At 38.6% G+C, this 20,912-nt stretch overlaps 1 protein-coding gene across 1 annotated transcript in view; it reads left to right on the forward strand.

The window, feature by feature from the left end:
- LOC114363710 (nephrin) overlaps positions 1-20,912 on the forward strand; it is a 54,104-nt gene that overhangs the window by 11,259 nt on the left and 21,933 nt on the right. Inside the window, exons 3-9 of the mRNA XM_028319510.1 lie at positions 219-329; positions 2,021-2,233; positions 4,246-4,400; positions 6,098-6,242; positions 9,282-9,412; positions 10,279-10,441; positions 19,082-19,233. Coding sequence (XP_028175311.1) covers positions 219-329; positions 2,021-2,233; positions 4,246-4,400; positions 6,098-6,242; positions 9,282-9,412; positions 10,279-10,441; positions 19,082-19,233 — 1,070 coding nt within the window. The remainder of the gene's footprint in view (positions 1-218; positions 330-2,020; positions 2,234-4,245; positions 4,401-6,097; positions 6,243-9,281; positions 9,413-10,278; positions 10,442-19,081; positions 19,234-20,912) is intronic.

Here is a 20,912-nt window from a genome sequence, read left to right on the forward strand (position 1 = left end):
AGTAACTACTCGTAATTATGTAAATCATAACTCATAATGATGTAACATATCGCGATGTTATGTAGGTACAAACCCACCATTTGGCTCAATGATTTCAATGATCTTTTGGAAATAAACAAAATAAATTGATGAATGGTTTTGAAAATAGACTTCAAAGGCGAAATTATACATAAAATCAAAACAGCTGAACCCGTTATAATATTGATTTTTGTTCACAGAGCTGCCGAGCAAACCGGTGATCTTCGATGAATACGGCAAGGAGATCACAGGAATCGCTGGTCCCTACAACGAGGGAGGAGATTTCAAGCTTATTTGCTCCGTAAATGGAGGTAAGTCCATGTTTTGTTTTGGGGGGACGGGCGCACGGTAGAGAAGGAGGCCAAATTTTAGTAAAAAATCAATTTAACATTATATTCTTACCTGATTTATATAACCAGTTTTCAGTTAGTGTCAGATAATTGCTACCCGCAACTGGTTTTCAAACCTGGAACAGCATCAGCCAACTTTTAGCTCAATTCTTACTTATCACGACTGTCACCGACAATAATATCAGTTCAAGATAGTCGCGACCGATAAGTGTAATTGCGACCCAAATGCTGTCCAGAATATACTCCATCTTCTCAAAGAGTGCCCGCGTTTTATCCGGCAAAGAGTGCAACAAACAATCAGAGAAAATTTGAATTACAATGATTTGAAGCTATTTTTTCAAAGCTACTTAATTAACGGAACGGTACGTTCAAAACTTGGCCCTGTTTACATTACCGTTCCGGGTGTTCCTTTTACGCATTCCAGCACTTTGTCTTCACAAGGGATATAATTTGATTGGAGCACGGGAAAAGGACAAAGAATAAATGATGAGTTTTAGTATTGCGTTTGTACTTGTGCCAGATGCTCCTACGCTGTCAATCATCCTGATGGTGTATCTTTTACTTTGTTTTTTCTGCAGTCCGTTGTTTTTCATCCTTGCAATTCAATTTGCTGTTCTAAGGCTCCGCTCGGGACAAATAATGTACTTATGAATTTAATTTTGAACATATTTCATGTTGAGATTTAGGGAAAATTTTTGTGAAGCGCACGGCAACTTTATTGATTTTGATTGCTCACTTTAACAAAAATATTATTTGAAATTAAAAGACAATTATTTTCAAAGAACTTCGTAAAATTTTCAATGGATAGTTGCCATTATACCGAACTGAACTTCATGTTTGTATCAGAATAAGGCTTATAATTATAACAACTTACAACATGCTACAATGTACAGTACAGATTGATGCCTTACAAAATGCAAACAAAACATGATGAACAAAATATGGTTCAAACTTTGCTCGCTTGTTTAGCAATTGAAAAAGACTAACGTCCGCATTCACAAACGAACGATGCTTGCTTAAGTGAAGCAGAAAATCTAACGCACAGCGTTGAATAGAGCTCTGTGATTGGTCAGTTTGTGACTCTATGCGTCCACGCGCACTGTGAGACCTCATAGTAATGTTTGTGAATACGGGCGTAACTCTTCTAGGTACAGTCACGGAATGAAAAGGTTCGTCAGTTTTCAAATTGATTCCTTCAACGAATCGTGAGCACATATTACCTTTTGAAACTATGTTACAGAATAATCTCGAGTTAGAGAAAATAATCTTTAACTGTTCGCCAGTAAAGTTCAAAATTATTCAGATCAAAGTTGTTTGACGATTTAACTTGTCAAGAAGATTATTATGATTGACAAACTAAAACCTTCTTGTTGGTTCAACCTGCCATTATCTATTAAAAAAAAAACTACATTTTGTAACATTGCACTGATGGGATAGAAAAATAAACAAGCAAAACCTCATTCGTTAGCAAACGTCATATTTATTTAAATGTTAGCAGCACTGTTTCTTGCACGGTTATGTTGGCAGGTTTGACTCTTACAGTACCTAGTGCAAGCGAAAACCGACACTACGGTGACGAACCTTTTCATTCCGCGACTGTACAACTCTTTTCAAATACTGTTGATTCTTATCAGGATTCTTTTTTTCTCCAGGAAGTCCAGTCCCAAGAGTCCAGTGGCTGCAAGGGGATTTAGTGCTAGCAACGCTAGGTGCCAGCGACCTCCAACCCTCGGGGCCTACGAGGACATTGACCCTCGTGGTCAGGAACGCGACGCGTGCGCACCAGTCTTCGGTATACACGTGCGCAGCTGACAATACGCTGCTTACGTCAGCGCTGAAGACTACTGTTAGAGTAGACTTGTATTGTGAGTATTGAGTTTTGAGCTTTTTACGTCATAGTTAAGGTTATTTATAGAATAGCCTTTGAAAACTGCAAACAAGTGTTACCGAACTGGATTGATTGGCAAATAATGTGAACATCTCTAGTATGAGAATAAAAAAAATAACCGATACGTAATCGTTTGCGATTGTGTCCCTACGTTCGAATTTCGTATAATTATCATAATATAATTTCAAGTATTTTTCCTAATTGTAGTGAAAGTCGACAAGGTTGTTTTATCGAGATTATTACTCTCTCATCGTTTATATTCACTTACTGAATAATAATTTATCTTCTAATTAACTACAGTATATACGATATTTGTGTTACTGCGAGTAACAAAATACCTTATCTAATGAGACTGGTCTCAAATCAACAAAAAAGTCTGCTTGTCAAATAAATAGTGAACTTATTATAATACCAACACGCTTCATTCAGAGAATACACCTGCTCTTTGGAGAATGTAATTTCATAAAAAAAAATACAGATACGATATAAATGCCTTCAAAGAAAGTCAAGGTCGCAAAAATCGTATAATGTTGTCTCCAAATCCATTGATCCCTCCGAAGCGTCTCCGGGTTTCATTCATTAAATGTTTGATAGACACTCCACTCAAGATCCGATAAAAAATCGAACCCCCAAATACAGCTGCAAGAAAACAGCCCGCTCATTTTTTTAATTTATTGTGATAATTTGCTGTGACTTTAAAATATTATTATTAAAGGCAATAAGTAAATCACACAGATTAGTTAGTTTACATCATATTAAAATGTAGAATAATCAGAAGCCTTTTTTATGGTAGTAGAATATCTATGTTATATTTTCCCATGCTATATCCATGATTTTAACTTTTCATTTAACATTATTTCTAAAATGGCTGTGCAATTAAATAAAATCCAAAGTTTATTTTCCTCAAGTCTAACATTTTTTTTTTCAGTAAAATTCCTCCATAACTCTATCAGACTAAGGCTATTTATCGTCGTTAACGAGTGAAAACATCGGCAGTGCTGAAAACATTTTTTTCAGAAGAGACAAAAAACCGTCTCCTGAATATTTTTTAATTAAACCTGTTCCCAGTTTTTGATGTTTAATAGAAACATTCGAATATAGGTGAGCTCAAAATGTGAGCTGAGAGGTTTTCATAATACATTAAAAAGTGTTTTTGGTAAAAATTCGACTTACGAGGTCGACGACAATATGGATAATAGACAGTTCTTTCCTCATCATTACTCGTACCTCGATCCCACGTAAGTGAACTGAGTTTCCTCCCTTCGCTGTGACAAAATCGGCTCCGCCGTTCCGACAATATTTTCTTTCCAGTACTACAAACAAAGCGTGACAAGCAAGTGGGTGTGCGTAACAACAAATACCTTTCCGCTGTTTCCCTTCCCGTCCCGATTATTGGTTTAGATCCTTGACGTGAACGACAAAATGTGTTTTGCTGTACTGATAGCAATTTGTTTTATTGGAAACAAAGCTTCTGGACCCGACTGGATGGGAACTGACGGTTGTTTCACGCCCGTTTTTGGATTTCACGCAAATATTTTTTCGTTTCTGTGATCGACAGGCGTTTGTGACAGCTTTCTCTTTTGTTTCGCGTGTTGTCTTTGAGTGCTGAAAAAATAGGAATACTTATTGTCTTTGTGAGATTTTATGCGAAAATCATTCGTAGCAATAATAAACGCCTTCATTAAAGTTAGCTGTAAGATCTGTCGTTTAGTAGTCAGGAAATCAGAGTGGTTACTTTTTTTACTTTTTTACTAATTACAAAGACAATAATTATTAATAATAGTCTTGTTAACCCCTCGTGGTAAGCTAAATATGGTTGTGCTACGAGTGTTAGTCCAGCGGCGGCGAGGTTCGAACCCGCGTTCAACTGATCTCGATTCGACTAGTCCGACACCGACACAATCGGGATACTGTCACTTCTATACCATAAGCGTGTGCATTAACTTTTTTATATGACTCATAATTTTGATCTTTTTTTTTCTCCACCAGTGAGGCCGCTAACGGTAGAGATCCTGTCAAGAGAGCAGCCTCTATCAGTTGGTCGGAAGACAGAGCTGTGGTGCAGATCCACCGGCGCCAGACCACCGGCGACCATCACGTGGTGGCTGGGAGGGAAGCAGCTCAAGTCTGTCAATAAACATCGAGTAAGTATCTTTTATAAGGAAGACGTAGCGTGGGCAGGCCTCCTACTAGGTGGACCGACGATCTGGTAATAAAGGTCGCGGGAAGAGCCTGGATGCGGGCAGCGCAGGACCGTTCATTGTGGAAAACCTTGGGGGATGCCTTTATCCAGCAGTGGACGTCATTTGGCTGAAACAAACGAAGTATCTTTTATAGTGAAACATTTCGGCTAAGAACTCACGGCGCGATTTTCACCCGCGCCCGCGGCTGTTGTGGAATTGCGTTTTTATTTCCATATCAAAACTCACGGCAGTGGTTATTTACGCGGTTATTCTAAGAACTCATCGTCCTAAGTCACTGGTACAAAATGGTCGCCCGCCGATCAGGCGGTTTTCACGTCGTGAGTTGTGCATTAGTTTTTACATAATTATCTGCATTCTACAGAAGCTGCGGGCCCGCAACCGCCGCGGGCGCGGGTGATAATCACGCCATGTCATGGCGTTCTTAGCCTTCCTTGGCTTGTAAATAAATCAAGGATTTGCCAAGCAGAATGATTTCTTAGCGCGTATCAAAGCGCTAAAGCACCGCGTTATATCACCCTTAGTTGTATTGTGCTGCGACGTTCGTTTACCGTCATGGTACGACACAGCTCAGGGCTGTAGTTCAGCGATAGAACGTCTAATGGAACGCGTTTAAAACGCGTTTTGATGGTAAAACTTTAATGTCTTTTGCTGTATATGAATAGCTGATAAAGTTAGTTATAAAATTCATTCAATAAAATCAGAAAACAAAGACAAGAACATCGTGGTAAATGAAAACTAGGCACCAAAAAATGAGCATTCATTTTAGACAGGAATTTATCTACAACAAAAAAAAATTGAATTAAAATTAAGGAAATATGAGACTCATAAAGATTAAAATAAGAAAAACATAAAAGCAAGTAAGACTTACGAATAAAATGAGCAAAGATAAATTGTCGTCGTCGTCGAACAACGGCGTATGTCTCCAGCCGTCTAATGTTTTTGGGCATTAAACTAAGGTAGCTCTTTTATAAATTACTCGTATTTTTATTTTTCAAAATTCATAAATCGAAGCTACAGAATCAAACACAGACGGATGTGATTATTCTATCGCAGTACAGAGACGTGTTCTTTTTATCGATCCGTCTTTATTCGACGACGAACACTATTCTCTTTCTTTTGGGTTGTAGAAAGTCGGTAAAAAAGTAATTTAGTCTCTTTCCTTGTAGCTATTTAAGTTATGAAAACTTTAACATAAAAAAATCCAAAGAACTCGTTAAGGCAATTGTTGCAACTAAAATAAAACGGGAACATGCAACGAATGCTATTTCCGTAGCAGTATCAAAGTTTAATGCGAGTGAATCAGCATTGAAATGCCTTGTTTGGATTTATTATGCAGTTTTATCGGTCTCTCCGCTTTGAACTTAATTAAACTAGTTTTTTGAATTGTCTGCGTATTATTTGTTCTAAAAAGTGTTTTAATGACTTGTTTACTGGGACATGAAACAGTTTATCAATGGAATAGCTTTCGAACGCGGTTTTAATCACGTTTCATCCCTTTAGGGGATGAATTTTGAAAAATCTTATCTAAGTGCTTCATACTATTTGCGTGTTTTTTAGCGTAATCGTTTAGCTGTAATGTTGATAGACATTTTTAATTGCACACATTTAAATACTGACTGTATTTTTTGGTTTACCAGGAGTTAGAAGACGGCAATGAGACCCAGTCCTTACTTCTATGGACCCCTCTGAAGGAGCACAACGAATTGATCCTAACCTGCAGAGCGGAGCACACGAAGTTCAACAGATCGATGATCGAGACTAAATTGCCACTCAACATTTACTGTGAGTATTTAAATTATATCACTCATTTATTTCACAGGTAGCACTAAGGCTAGGCATAGACCACGAAGTTTTAGTTGGCCGATAGTTTGGCCCGATTCTAATTTTTGTGAAGAATTAGCCGATATCAAATTGGTGTAATGTGCGCACTTTGATATGTGAATGTGGCCATACTGATTAACAGGCCGAGTTAGCCCGACTCAACTAAAAGTCAGTGGTTTGAACTACTAAAACTAAAAAAGCTTGACTACTGTGCTTGATATAGCGGGTTTGATACTTGAACGAAAAATGGTTTCAGTGCTTATGTCTACCTAGGGTGTTGCCTTTTATGTTATTTACTAAGTACATATCTACGTAGTATAATTATAATAAATATGCAATAGTTGTATTAGTTTTTTAAAGTGCACTTATTTGGGACTAGATGGCGCTGTGTAAAAATTAAAATAACATCATTTTCAAAGGATAAGCTTTTTAATAGCCTCATGTAAAATATCTTTCAAGGTAATTTTTATTGGATATACTAGCTGACCCGGCGAACTTTGTTCCGCCTTAATGGCAATAAATAAGCAGACTTTTTTTTAATTTCGAACGGGATAAAAAGTATCCTATGTCCTTCTCCTGGCTCTAAACTACCTCCCTGACAATTTTCAGCTAAATCGGTTCAGCCGTTCTTGAGTTATAAGCCAAGTAACTAACACGACTTTCTTTTATATATATATAGATTTTAAATAAAACCGGTTCTATCACACAGAACCGTAAGATTTTCCTTGAGTCTTAAAATGAAAAAGCCTTTCTCATCACTAAAAGGGGATCAGATGTTCATTATAGGAAAGTGCTTTTGCAGATTATATGTCAATCCTGTAGATGTTATAAGTTTAAACTGGAGAATGAGTCCATTATCGGAAATTAAATAATAAAGTGGATTTTATAAATTCTTCCGCTTGGAGTCTTTTTAGATACGATAAAAGATTGAGAAAACAATTTTCCTTTTGAATTGCTTACTAATAATTGGTATTGACGCTTATCAAGAGTATACCAGGAGTGTATTTAAATAGGTAGCTAGATACATGAGTGACTCATAAAACAATTTTATGGGATAGCAGCTTTTAAATTATTTATTATACACAACTTTATTACTATAGCCTCGCCTCGGAAAAGTCTGGAGTCAGCGGGGACTCTTGGCAGTTAAATTATATTTATCGTTGCGTGAAAAGTCACACAAAGACAGGCACCTCCGGCGACCTTCATCAGATCGTCGGTCTACCTAGTGGGAGGCCTGCCCACACTACTTCTTCCGGCTCGTGGTCGCCACTCGAAAACTTTTCTGCCCCTGCGGCCATCAGCTCTGCGAGCTATGTGCCCCTCTCAATGACCGCAGGACCGTTCTTTGTGGAAATCCTTGGGTGAGGCCTTTGTCAAGCAGTGGCTGAAAGGAACGAACGAACGAAAAGTCACACGCATCCAGCTTCAAACCGCTTTACGGGATTGTATTAATGTTTCCCATCAGTTAGCCACAAAAACATATTTATCGTTACACACACGCATCGTTAGCTGAAACCCGTTTTTTATGGGGATCGTATTATAATTCCCTGTATTGTTTTCAGTGAAAAAACTGTCTCAAAAATTATTAATTGAAAAGGTTTATTTTCTATCGGAAATGTTTACGAAAAGCTCATCAGTTTTGTTTAACTTACACAACTCAGATCCAGAAGTAAATATTATTTTGGCCAAACGGAGCCAAGAGATCAATCGTCGGATCAAGTTTGTGTGTTTTACTCTGAACCTTTTAGGGCGGAATATAATATTGTTTCCTGGTAAAACTATACTAAGAGTACAAGAAAATATTGTGATATCAGCTGACAAGATGGGTACTCAAACTTTATGTACGCGTAATGGTCCGAAACATCGACAAAATTCTTATACTTAAATGGATCGTGAAGACGACATGAGATCTTGGCTAGTTGCTTGATTCTAGTTTCATTTCGGGTTATTGAGTTCTTTAATTTTTTTCGATAGATCTTGTAATCAAATATATTTTACAGTTGTCCCATAGAAATGTCACATTTACATAATAATTATTTTTATATCCTTTCACGAACAGGTATGGAATAACGCACATTGCACCGATTTGCTATCGGCCGATTCCTCATTCAAATTAGAAGCCGGCCAAACTATCAGCCGACTAAAAGTCTCTGTCTGTGGGGAGTCGAAGTCATACAAACAAATAAATAGTAGATAGTAGCTGCAATTCAATCAGTTAATTAATGAAAAAAGCGGTGGACGCAACTAAAGTATTTTCTCTCACTCCTTTATCTCTGGATTTATAAGCCATATGTGGGGATAGCCGTCTCAAAGCTCTGTGTGTCCAGTGCTTCCTCATTATTTATCTTAACAACGGTTTATCAGCTTCCCCTCTTCCCCCCACTATCCAGGATTAAAATGGAGGATGCACTGGAAGTACTGTTTCTTAATAGCTGGATAGTTAAATCAACTGTGAACAATTACAGATAGGGACATTACTTGAGGGTTTAAATTCTGGAAGCATCTTTGTTTTGGGACGGATTTATTTGACCTTTATTGCACTTTGGAGAACAAATAGTGCACTAAATACTTGAATGCGTCTTTTGTACTTATTGTGTTAAAGCATTTTGGTTCTAACAGAACATTAACATTCGTAAAAGATTTATTAATGCGTATACCTTAGTAGTATTATGGCTGACAGTGTGCCGACTAAGATATTTTTTACATTGGGGTATCAGACTTGTACGAGTATTATACATGTCCCAATAAAAAACGAACAAAATAATAAATGTTCTGGAATAAAATAACATTGCGCCACTTAGCCCCAATTTGAGCAAACCTCTTAGTCCGTTGTCTATTAAATCCTATAACTTGAAAGACAACCGACTACAAGCTTAAGACAATGGACTACAATATAATATAGTACGCGTAGGAGGAACAGTAGTAAGTAGACCCAAGGAAAACAACCCTTTGCCTGAATGTGTTCTATTATAAGATCTACAAAACCCACTTGTGTTCCAGATGTACCTGTTGCAACAATAAAATTGGGGGCCAAAATGAACCCTAATGACATCGAAGAAGGGGACGACGTATATTTCGAGTGCAGCGTTGATGCCAATCCGCCCGCTTACAAAGTAATTTGGGAGCATAATGTGAGTTGAACTCAGAATTCATGCCCTACTTAGCGATACTGTTAGCGAATTGAGGAAATTTCGAAGCCCCTGTTGTTCTTGTCAAAGGTCGATATTGTAAGTGGAAATTAGATCGGAGCGCTTTGATGCTTATGAAATTATAACGTTGCCTTTATATGGGTATTTAGGTATGTATTTCATGACTTATTTATGTAGAAAAAATGTTATTTATGTTCTCAAAAGTCCTTTTTGAGAACGTATCAAAGTATTTCTTTCACTAACGAATCCTAACAGAGCGATTTGAAAATAATATTTAACTCTGAACGTAAAATTTTTTCAATATTTTTTTTCTATCATTGGTTTCATTCAATGTACACAAAACTGAATTTAAAACAGTATGTTGTTAAGCCCATGTTTGAAATATGTAAGGGATTAATTGAATTTTAAAACCCTTAATGGACTTTATAATGTGAACGCATTGGCACATGGATGATTTTAGGAGAAAGGTTTCAAACAGTGAAGCCTTTTTCGGATGGTATATGTAAAATATTACCTATTACATGATTGAAAAACACGATTTGCTTATTTACCTAGATTTGATAATGTGAAAATGCAAAAGGAAACGATTTAACTCAAATTAACGCAAAATAAAACTATTCATATTATTGCAACTCAATACTTAGTACTTTCATTGTTTGCAAGGTCATATAGAGTCCATTGATTCAACTTTTTTTTCAGGCGACACTGACCCACGTTTTAAAATCTCTCATTAGCTGCGCTGTCAGATTTGAAAAATTTTGCGATTGTTTTGTTGCATAGATAATAACAGCGATAAATTCAAGCCCAAGTTCAGTAAGGAACAAGTCTAAATCTTCCCTCTCTTTCAGGGCATTCTGCTCCAACACAACCCGTCAGGAGGCATCATACTGACGGGCAACTCTAACTTGGCACTACGCAATGTGTCCCGGCATCAAGCGGGGAAGTACACGTGTACTGCTTCCAACGTGGAGGGAGATGGGAAGTCACCCCCGCTGCATATGCAAGTCGTCTGTGAGTAGCTTTTTCTCTCATTTTTGGAAAAACTTGGCACTAAGGAATGATTGAACCATCATACTTGTACTATAGCAAACGTCAAAAATCTCTCAAATTCCATACAAAAAACATCGGTTATGGTTATAGTTACGGTCAAAGAATGTAGGGTGGTGCAACTCAGCCATATTTTCGACCAAAGCTTGACATGTATACTGCTTCCAATGTGGAAAGAGATGGGAAGTTACCCTATATGCAATTTGTCTGTGAGTTGTTTTTTTTTCACTATCCGGCTAGAAGGACCAATAAATAATATTTTAGCTTCATCTCAGTGTCATTGTTTTTTTTTTACTTTATGTATGAGATGCCGATATTATTTATTTGTTTGGCCAGAACTTGGTAATGAAGAAACAGGGAAAAAGGTTACTACTTGTGGATTGTCTCCAAGGAGAGAGAGAGAAGAAGATGGAAAATCAACCTCGAAACCGTAACAACTCATAAACAACTTGCAAATGCATCGTTGCATACCGTTTTTTGTGAGTTGTTTTATGAATTGTTATCATAAATCTCTCCTTTTAACAAGACTCGGTAATTTCAATTTGAGACCACAAATTACTTATGCTCGAGATTGAATCAACTATCAATCTTCATTTCATAGTATACATTATAAAGGTTTCCCATCGAAACTAGCGTCTGTAACCTTAAATAAACATCTCTTCTCATGCATAACTTACAGCCGAAATGTCTATATTTAGAACGTTTGTATCTCACTTAATCGGTTTGTTCTATTCACGGTACTATACGGCATTCATATTAGAAACAATACTGCTCAAACAACCGCTTGGGTTAGTGGTTTGGCAGCTGAGCTTAGAAGTTCGAATCCTGTTTGGGGCAGTTTTTGGAAGATGAACAGTATTGATTAATCTTCATTAGAGAACTATCAAACTTATGGCTACCTGGTGAGAGCCTTATGTTTGTCTCTGATATTATTCAACAATGAATTTTATAATTTATATTATAGAACTAGGACTTGTTTTTTGCAGGAACTATTTTTGGCAGAATCCCGTCTAGTAGTATACACGTTTTAATAGTAACGTTCACACGAACATCCCATTTGCAGTGTCCTGCAAAAAACCGATCCGTTCGAACTCGTAATTAGAATTCAAGCACACACGAGCGTTCACACGACGGTCCAGTTTTGCGGGATCCTACATTATTAGTGGATTTTGTAAAACTGGATTGACTGGATCAAACCCAAATGGTACGAGTATGATGGAACTAACGTACTTTGTGTCCTTGATTTTAAACAAAAAAGAAAACCTGCTGCTTTATTATGAAAATAAGCATCCCTTGCTTAGTAAGTTTACGTTACAAGGACATAACAACAGCTATATTTAGTCCATAACCTATTTGCTAACAAGGCTTGGCCCTTACGTGTTGCTAAGTTAGTTATTGATTGTATCTTGACTGGAGTTGGTGAACTATCCTTCCTATTGACAGGGACTTTAATCTTCGGGGACAATAATGAGTTTTGTTAAGTAAATTCAAAATAATAACATGACTTTTCGTCAGCGAACTTAGTACTTTCTCGGAAGAGACGGTAACTTTTGTGTCCACTTTCATTTGTTTTTCGTAGTTTGTCTCTAAGCGCTAGAAGGCACATGACAATGACATGGAAAAACAATTCCTTAGGGTACCACTTCATTTTACTTACCATATAATTTTTATGTGTTTACCTGATTTTTATCAAACATTAATCTGTTAAATTTTAATTTATTTTAATTAATATTATTCTTTCTACTCTTCTTATGGGCCTCATAAGAAGGCTCAAGGTCACCCAAAGGGCGATGGATCGGGCTATGCTCGGAGTTTCCCTGCGTGATCGAATCAGAAATGAGGAGATCCGCAGGAGAACCAAAGTAACCGACATAGCTCGCAGAATTGCTAAAATCAAGTGGCAGTGGGCGGGGCACATAGCTCGTAGAGACGATGGCCGTTGGGGCAGGAAAGTTCTCGAGTGGCGACCACGGGCTGGAAGACGTAGCGTGGGCAGGCCTCCTACTAGGTGGACCGACGATCTGGTAAAGGTCGCGGGAAGAGCCTGGATGCGGGCAGCGCAGGACCGTTCATTGTGGAAAACCTTGGGGGAGGCCTTTGTCCAGCAGTGGACGTCATTTGGCTGAAACGAATTAATAACGAATAATAATGAGATTAATAGTAAATCTTAGTTAAAATATGCTTCCAAAAAAACGTACAAGAATATGTTTTTAATAACAGAATCGAAGAAGTACAGAGTTTCAAGCATACTCATTCTCAATAATGAATACACTGAACACTCAATTTAAGTAAGAAAACTTCACTATTTCACACATAAAATATCGATAAAAACTTTTTCTCCATCGTAGCCAAATAAGGACTTTGTGATAACATCCCTCGGTTATTAGAAAAACCTTTAACGCTCCAGTCGGCCCCAGATCAAAGGGACTGAAGCCTCCAAAAGTGGCACTTGGCGGACCATTATGCAGCTGAAGCATTTTCATAATAAATTGAGCTATTATCCCATGCACAGTGCTTAAATGAGAAACTAAAAATAATGATCATTAACGTTTTGTTGTAAAAAATATCAAATGGAGAGAAAATTTTGGAAGAAACGATTTTTGAGAAAAACGTACTATCATTCAACAGTTAGGATTATTTTTGCGTTTTTACGGGTCAAAAGGCAAATGAACAGACGGATCACATGATGGTAAATGATTACCATTGCCTTTAGACATCCGCTCCGCAGGCCCGGGGGCGTAACGAGTACGTTGCCGGCCTTTAAGATATAAATACGCTCTCGTCTCGTGATATAAAACTATTACATATTTATTTATGTCATTTTCGTATGTTCTCAATAAATTAAGAGATTTAAAACATCCGTGGGTATTTTAACATTTCTTGTTAAACAAATTGCTCTTTCTATGCAACTCTATTACCCATAAGATTTTTTTTTCTTTGTTTCTGCCGATCAAATTTTGTTCCATCTCACGGTAAGTAAAAGCTTGAAAAGTCTGCGAAACAACGTTATCAACGAAATAAAAGAGAAAAAGAAGCAAGTCTCCAAATTCCATAAAAAAAAATACTACCGTTTTCTATCCTGTAATCCAAATTAGAGCGAGTCCGCTATTTTCAGAGAAGACAGTTAAAATAAATACAAGAGAAAACCACAAACGGTTTCTAATTTCCAATCAATTAATCGAACCAAGGCTTCGCCCCCGTTTAACCATCGTGTAAAAGCATAGACTAAATAGAACAGACAGGTTTTTAAGATAGTTGGCTGGAGAAAAAAAAATGACAATCGAGCAATCCTCCCAAAACTGTCTGGCCAGTGCAGTGTGGAGAATGTAGGCCAATTTAGGTTAAAAAAGTAGGCATACTCCTGCAGTGGAGATATGACCTGATGATTATCATAAAATCAGGTATATTATTTTTTACGTGGGATTAGTATTTAAGGACTTTATGATTATAATCAAATATCTACAGTATTGTCTCAATCCAGCAAGGCGATAGAAACATTTGTTACGACTTCACTGACAAGTTAAAATTTATTGATAGCTTGAAGCTGTCGATATGCGTGCGACGTGTGTTTCCACTACCTTTCACTTTGTTTTTCCTTAAACAAGGAGAGTTAAAGAAGACCGGGTATGCTGACTTCGTTGTTCTGTGTTTACCTTTCGCGTATCGTGGAACGTCGTCAATAGTAATTATCTAAAGGTGCTCTACGAAATTGACTTTAAATTGTTGGTGGACAGGGATGGAATAAGAATTAACTGCATGAAACTCTGTTCCCTATAATAATAACTTTTGTACACAATATTCAAAATTTATTTGAAGTCCTTTGTTTTCAGTTTACCGCTAGTTTCTTATTCACTTTTAACGTCTTATACGAACATAAATTGCAAAAGTTTAGACTGAGTCATTTTGTTAAAAATTATCCTTATTTATTTTACTGATAATTACTGTCTCTGGACCCTACGTACCGGAAAGCGCAGTGTAGGATGTCCACCCACAAGATGGACCGACGACCTCATAAAGGTAGCGGGAAGGCGCTGGATGCAGGCCGCCACCAACCGGCCATTGTGGAAATCATTTGGGGAGGCAGAGGACGTCCTATGGCTGAAATGATGATGATGATACTGCCTCTGTGAATGGAGTGGTAATGATCACCTGACTCAAACCCAGAAGTTCCGGGTTTGACTGCCAGTGAGAGCAAAAGTCTTTGCTCGGTTTGGTTGGAGGGAGAGTTTGTTCCAAGGCCGCCTGGCTATCTTACCACACCTTACTCAAATCTGTCGCCGTAACGACAACTGTTACTTCGATAGTGAGTGTAGTAGAAGTTAATTAAATGAAAGAGTGGACTGTATACAATTAGTTGTCTATTCGGTATAAATAATTAACAATGTTATCGAGACCGTTTTGTGCAAAGTCGTTGAAGAGAGTGCGTCAGGATCCGGTCCTCCGGTCACACCGCCCGCGGGCAATGTCCGTGAGTAGACAACAACGTTAACAGCATTGTTTTTTTTCTGGCAGTAAGAAGTAAATGGCCAGTTGCCCTGGATGAGGATGAGGATTTATCACCATGGCCTGTGTGCCTACCATGAGTTTACGTTAGGTGTGCTCGCTAGCGACTGCGTAAAAAATGACATTTAAATGTATGACATATTGTGCAGCGCCCCTAGCGGCTACTTTCAAGAAATAAAATCTTCATAGAATTTTTTGACGTATTCGCTAGCGAGCTCACCTAACGTAAACTCATGGTAGGCACACCGGTCATCAATTTCCATCAGGTGAGATGCAGACTAAGAGCATTCTCGTTGTACATTAAAAATATACTTCAGTTCTACCACCTCATGTGGTAAGGTTTCGTATATTTAAGAGCTTAATGCCGTTTTCACCATCATCTCAAATTTTTATGTGACCCCTATGAAAAAAGAAACCCGATAGGAGTCACTTACAAATAATTAGGGATTGATGGTGAAAATGGGCATAAGTCATTCTAAGGGTTTCACACAATACATTTTTACCATATTACTCGTAAGTTCAAAAATAATTATTTTTATTCATTAACTAGCTGACCCGGCGAACTTTGTTTCGCCTTAATGGCAATAAATAAGCAGACTTTTTTTTAATTTCGAACGGGATAAAAAGTATCCTATGTCCTTCTCCTGGCTCTAAACTACCTCCCTGACAATTTTCAGCTAAATCGGTTCAGCCGTTCTTGAGTTATAAGCGAAGTAACTAACACGACTTTCTTTTATATATATAGATATCGTTCACATTAGTTGGTTTGTAATTAAACCATTCTCTAGATAACAAAGTTAATTGGCGGTGGACGAATTAACTATTAAATTAACCACAAATAGCTTTATAACTAATAACAATAATGGTCGCTAAGCCGGTTTAAATTTATAGCATGAATAGTTTATTAGCTTTAATAATAACTGTTTTCGCTAATTAATCCTTTGGCTGAATAAACTATTGCCTGTTATGGAATATCAAATTGTAATGTACACAAGACAGCACATCAGGCTATCCATTTCTGTTGCAAACTCGCCCCTATTACGACTGCACAAGATCCCACAGTATTTACCTTGACGTGCCGTCGTCCTACCGTACTTATATTGGATTTAATTTACCTGTATCAAGCCTATAAACTTAGGCTGAGTTGCATCACCTAACTTTGACCGTAACTATAACGATAACCGCTGATTTTTGTATGGAGTTTGACAGATTTTTGACGTTTGTCAAAGTTAAATTATGATGGTGCAACCCAGCCTTAAAGTTTAAAGGTCATAGCACACTCATCAACCCGAAAAGGAATCAACACCTCATCGCATTTCAACTCGAAGCTAGGCGTTTTACGGTGCGGCTAAGTGTGTGTTGCACTACAGAGTTTCATACAAAGAATACTGACCGCCTCGAGTTAATGCGGTTACGATCCGTTTCCGGGTTGACAAGTGTGCTCCGTCGTTAATTAACTTATCTACAGACTTTGTTCCTTACCTAATGCTGCTGCTTAGATATCGCAAGATTAACTTTATGGAAAATACATCACGTCATACAATAACGCTCGTAGTAACACAAACGATGATGCAGCAATTCGAACCCACAGCGTTGAGAAGAGCTCTGTGATTGGTTCGTGTGTCACCCTGTGTGTCCATGCGCACTGTGAGACCTCATAGTAATGTTTGTGAATACCGACGTAAAACACAGTTAGATCAGAGTTGACAGTTAAATACTGCTCTACATCAACTTTTTCGGTACTATAAGCTTAATAAAACACAACAGTACATTTATACCACATACTAGCTGACCCGGCGAACTTTGTTCCGCCTTATTGGCAATAAATAACGGGATAAAAAGTATCCTATGTCCTTCTCCTGGCTCTAAACTACCTCCCTGACAATTTTCAGCTAAATCGGTTCAGCCGTTCTTGAGTTATAAGCGAAGTAACTAACACGACTTTCTTTTATATATATAGATTTATGACTCTTCAGTAGCCATCGGCCATCATTCGTCTTCCTTTATTCTTGCCTGAATTACGAGTACACTGGCATTGTGTAAAAAGAGAAAGAAATAACATACTAGTTCGTTCGTTCGTTTCAGCCAAATGACGTCCACTGCTGGACAAAGGCCTCCTCCAAGGCTTTCCACAATGCACGGTCCTGCGCTGCCCGCATCCAGGCTCTTCCCGCGACCTTTACGAGATCGTCGGTCCACCTAGTAGGAGGCCTGCCCACGCTACGTCTTCCAGCCCGTGGTCGCCACTCGAGAACTTTTCATACAACATACTAGTAAATAATATTATTTATCAATAACATAATACACTTACAAGCTCATCGGAATGGCGTATTCAATGACCCAAGCCGCTTGTAATTGGCGACCCCAAACTATAGTTGACATACGAGTACATCAGTAGGCACAGTTAAGTACAGTTGATATTATAGTTCTTGCAACTCACGAAGGTTAGTGAGCTTTACTTGTGTGTGTACGTGTACATGCACATAACAATAGTGTACCTAATACGAGTATCTATCTAAAATTTTGAAAAACGAACAGTAGCGAGCCACCACTAAGCGCTCCTGCACACGACGCCGCAACCGCACCGCCGCCGCACCGTCGCCGCGCCCCTACAATGTTCATACGCGCCGCGTAAAGTCCGCCGCCGCGCCGCCACCGCGCCGCCACCGCGCCGTCAAAGCATAATTTCACCGGTCCGGCTTTGACGGCGCGGCGGCAGCGCGGCGGCAGCGGGCTTCACGCGGCGCGTATAAAGCCACGGATACACTAGGGGACAAATGAAGCAACATGTTGCGGAACATGTTCCTCAATAACTACGTGGAATGTGCCGAGATACATGTCGCGGAACATTTTGTCAACCACACTTCTCGAGGCGGGAGCAAGCAACATGCCCCGCGTCACGTACAATGTTGTGGGTCATGTTGCGGGACACTATGCAACGTTGCAGCGTCACGTATATTTTGTGTTGCGCGTCATGTTGCGGGACAAAATGTTCCCTAGTGTATCCGGGGCTTAAACAGTTCAAAAGCGCGGCGGCGAGGCGGCGGCGTCGTGTGCAGGAGCGCTAAAGCTGACTCGCCTTCGTGAATTGCAACATTTATACTTGAACTGATGGCTACTAAATTCTGCGAAAGATGAATAACTGGTAACTAGAGCACTATTTGCAATTTACCCTTTATATAACATACACAACACACACATAGGTTATTCCGCAATTCGTATCTGATACGAATAAGATAGTCTAGAAAAACCGAACGTTTTTCTTTACCTACGTCTTATCGTCCTTAGACCTACCTTTACAGTACTTAATGTTCGTTATCATCAGGTCATTTGTCTCCCTTGCAAGAGGAAGACCCTCTATAATTTAGTAAAAGTGGCAAATGGAGGATTTACCTATAATCCCAAGCGCACGGGTTGGGGAGGCAATATTCATTTTAATGAACACTAGCTGTGCCCGCGACTTCGTATGCGTGAAAACCCGTTTTCGCTACATTTTTCATTGTTTTATTGATCGTAGCGTGATGTTGTATAGCCTATAGCCTTCCTCGATAAATGGGCTATCTAACACTGAAAGAATTTTTCAAAACAGACCAGTACTTCCGGAGATTAGCGCGTTCAAGTAAACAAACAAACTCTTGAGCTTTATAATATTAGTAAGATTCTTTGTTACTTTAAGGCTGAGTTGCACCACCTAAATTTTACCGTAACTATAACGATAACCCGTGTTTTTGTACCTATGGAGTTTGACAGATATTTGACGTTTGTTATAGTTAACGTAAGATGGTACAACCCAGCCTTAATGTATTTAAATCAAACACCAGAGAACGTCAATGTCAAACTGTTAACAGGCATATGAATATAAACCCACTGAGTATACTTCTACTATGACCAAACGAAGAGAAAAGGGAAACTTCACATTTTTATTCCGAGCCCCGATCCATAATAACGTTGTGAAAATCCATCTACTACCCCAGTTCTTCCACTAGTTATTAATAGCTGTAATTATTCGGAGCTCGTGCCCCAGAGGATGTAGCGATTAAACAGGACCATTCCTTCCAAAATGAGCTTTACACTTAAAGGATAACGTTCTTTTTTGTGCAGACAAGCCGCTGTGCAGGAAGAAAGAGATAAAAATGATCGGCGCGGCAGTTCAAGAACCATCGAGTGTCATCTGTGAAGTCGACGCGTTCCCTCCACCTGATACCTTCGAATGGACACTCAACAATTCCGCGGGCTCAACCAAAGTGGATCCTGTAAGTAATCGCTTTATTTATCTGTGTAAACACAAAGCAATCAAACCCTTCGTTGGATGCATACAAAGTGGAGTAGACCAAGCTGCGATCCCGTAATCCAAATTGGACCTTACACAAGCGCAATAAATGCTAGATGAGCTCGCCGCTCAGCTTCGATAATCACTTGACCTTATTTTTGGTTAGTAGCACTTTGACACAGTAATGGTACACGCCTTTGAGTTAACGTTTTCACGCAAACTCTGTTTTTGTGCTAACGGACGCTAGATTTTCCATTATGAATTTCGAAAATAATCCTTGGATATTGTTTTCGTTGTTTTGCTAGAAATTGGGGTTCCACGTGTAATTTTGGTAAAACAGGGCTTTGGTACTCTATTGTTTTTTGTAGTCCAAACTTTTTGTGTTGAGCTGTACTTGATAGTCGAAATTGTACTCCATTATTGAGTTGGGTTCAAAGAGCTTTAGTTAACGACCTCTTACAAAAATAAAATCGGATTGGTATCATTTCGTTGAAATTGAAATACTTTACAATGTTTCCGCACGTGTAAGTTAATTATTTTAGGGAAGCCCTTTTACAATATTTTCCTCAATCTGATTAAAAGTTCAACCAAAAATAATACATCAAAATTAACATCGGAATGTTTTTTATAACTTTAAATAACATCTAGTTAATAAATAAGATTTTCATTTTTCTTCTTTTTCTTGAAAATAAAAAGGTACTAATTTCATTACAAGCCTACGTACTACCTACGTCCCATATCGTCCATTTGCGACGACACTGTGATATATCAAAAACAGTGGTTTTACAAAAATCGACTTTNCGAAGGCCGAGCTCCGAATGCGAGGCCGCAGGCCGAGCGCCGCGTAGGGCGAAGCCCGGAGCGGCCAGCATCGCAGATCTAGCTTTTGTAGCCCGCGTAGCGGGCGACCAAAGCTAGTTTTACAATAAAGTTTAACTCCTAAAAGCATGTCTATAGGTCCAGGTTGTGAAAACTCGTCATCAGCGAGCGGTAAGTTTTTTATAAAAGGTATGGCCGTCACGTCTACGCGCGAGTCGGGAAGCTGGGACGTAATTTGTTCAACTATCATGGGCTGTATAGCATATTCATAATTATTATTGAAACGAGAAGTAAACTTAAGTTTAGTAAAGCCTAGAATTTTTTGTGTGGCTCCTCCTATGCCTTGAACTTCCGTATAGCGGGTTTGTTTATGTATAGGAAGCGATAAACGCTTGCAGCAATCAGCGGAAATATAATCACTCTGAGAGCCAGGGTCTACTAGACATCTCAAAAGGTGAGTGCGGTTATTACAATCAATAACTTTTATTTTAGCGGTTCCTAATAAAGTTGTCGTTTGAAAACGTTTACTACGATCGCACGAAACTGTACAAACCGATGCATTATTTTCAAACGTGTGCGGTGATTGAATAGCGGGAGAATGAGTCATAATATTCGACTCGGCATGACCGGCCGCCGTAGTGCGGGCGGGGTCATGAGCGGTAGCGGAAATATTAGCGGGGTCGGACATCGCTGCTGCACCAATATTACAGTTACTAGATTTAACATTTGTATTGAAATGCAATAATGAGTGATGTCGCATATAACAATGAGAACAATTATGTTTTGAAGTACATGAAAAGGTTTTATGTCGTACACTTAAACAGTTGTTACAAAAAGAGTTAT

The sequence above is a fragment of the Ostrinia furnacalis genome, unplaced genomic scaffold (assembly GCF_004193835.3).
Source record: "Ostrinia furnacalis isolate ACB-3 unplaced genomic scaffold, ASM419383v2 OfSCF7237, whole genome shotgun sequence".
NCBI lineage: Eukaryota > Metazoa > Arthropoda > Insecta > Lepidoptera > Crambidae > Ostrinia > Ostrinia furnacalis.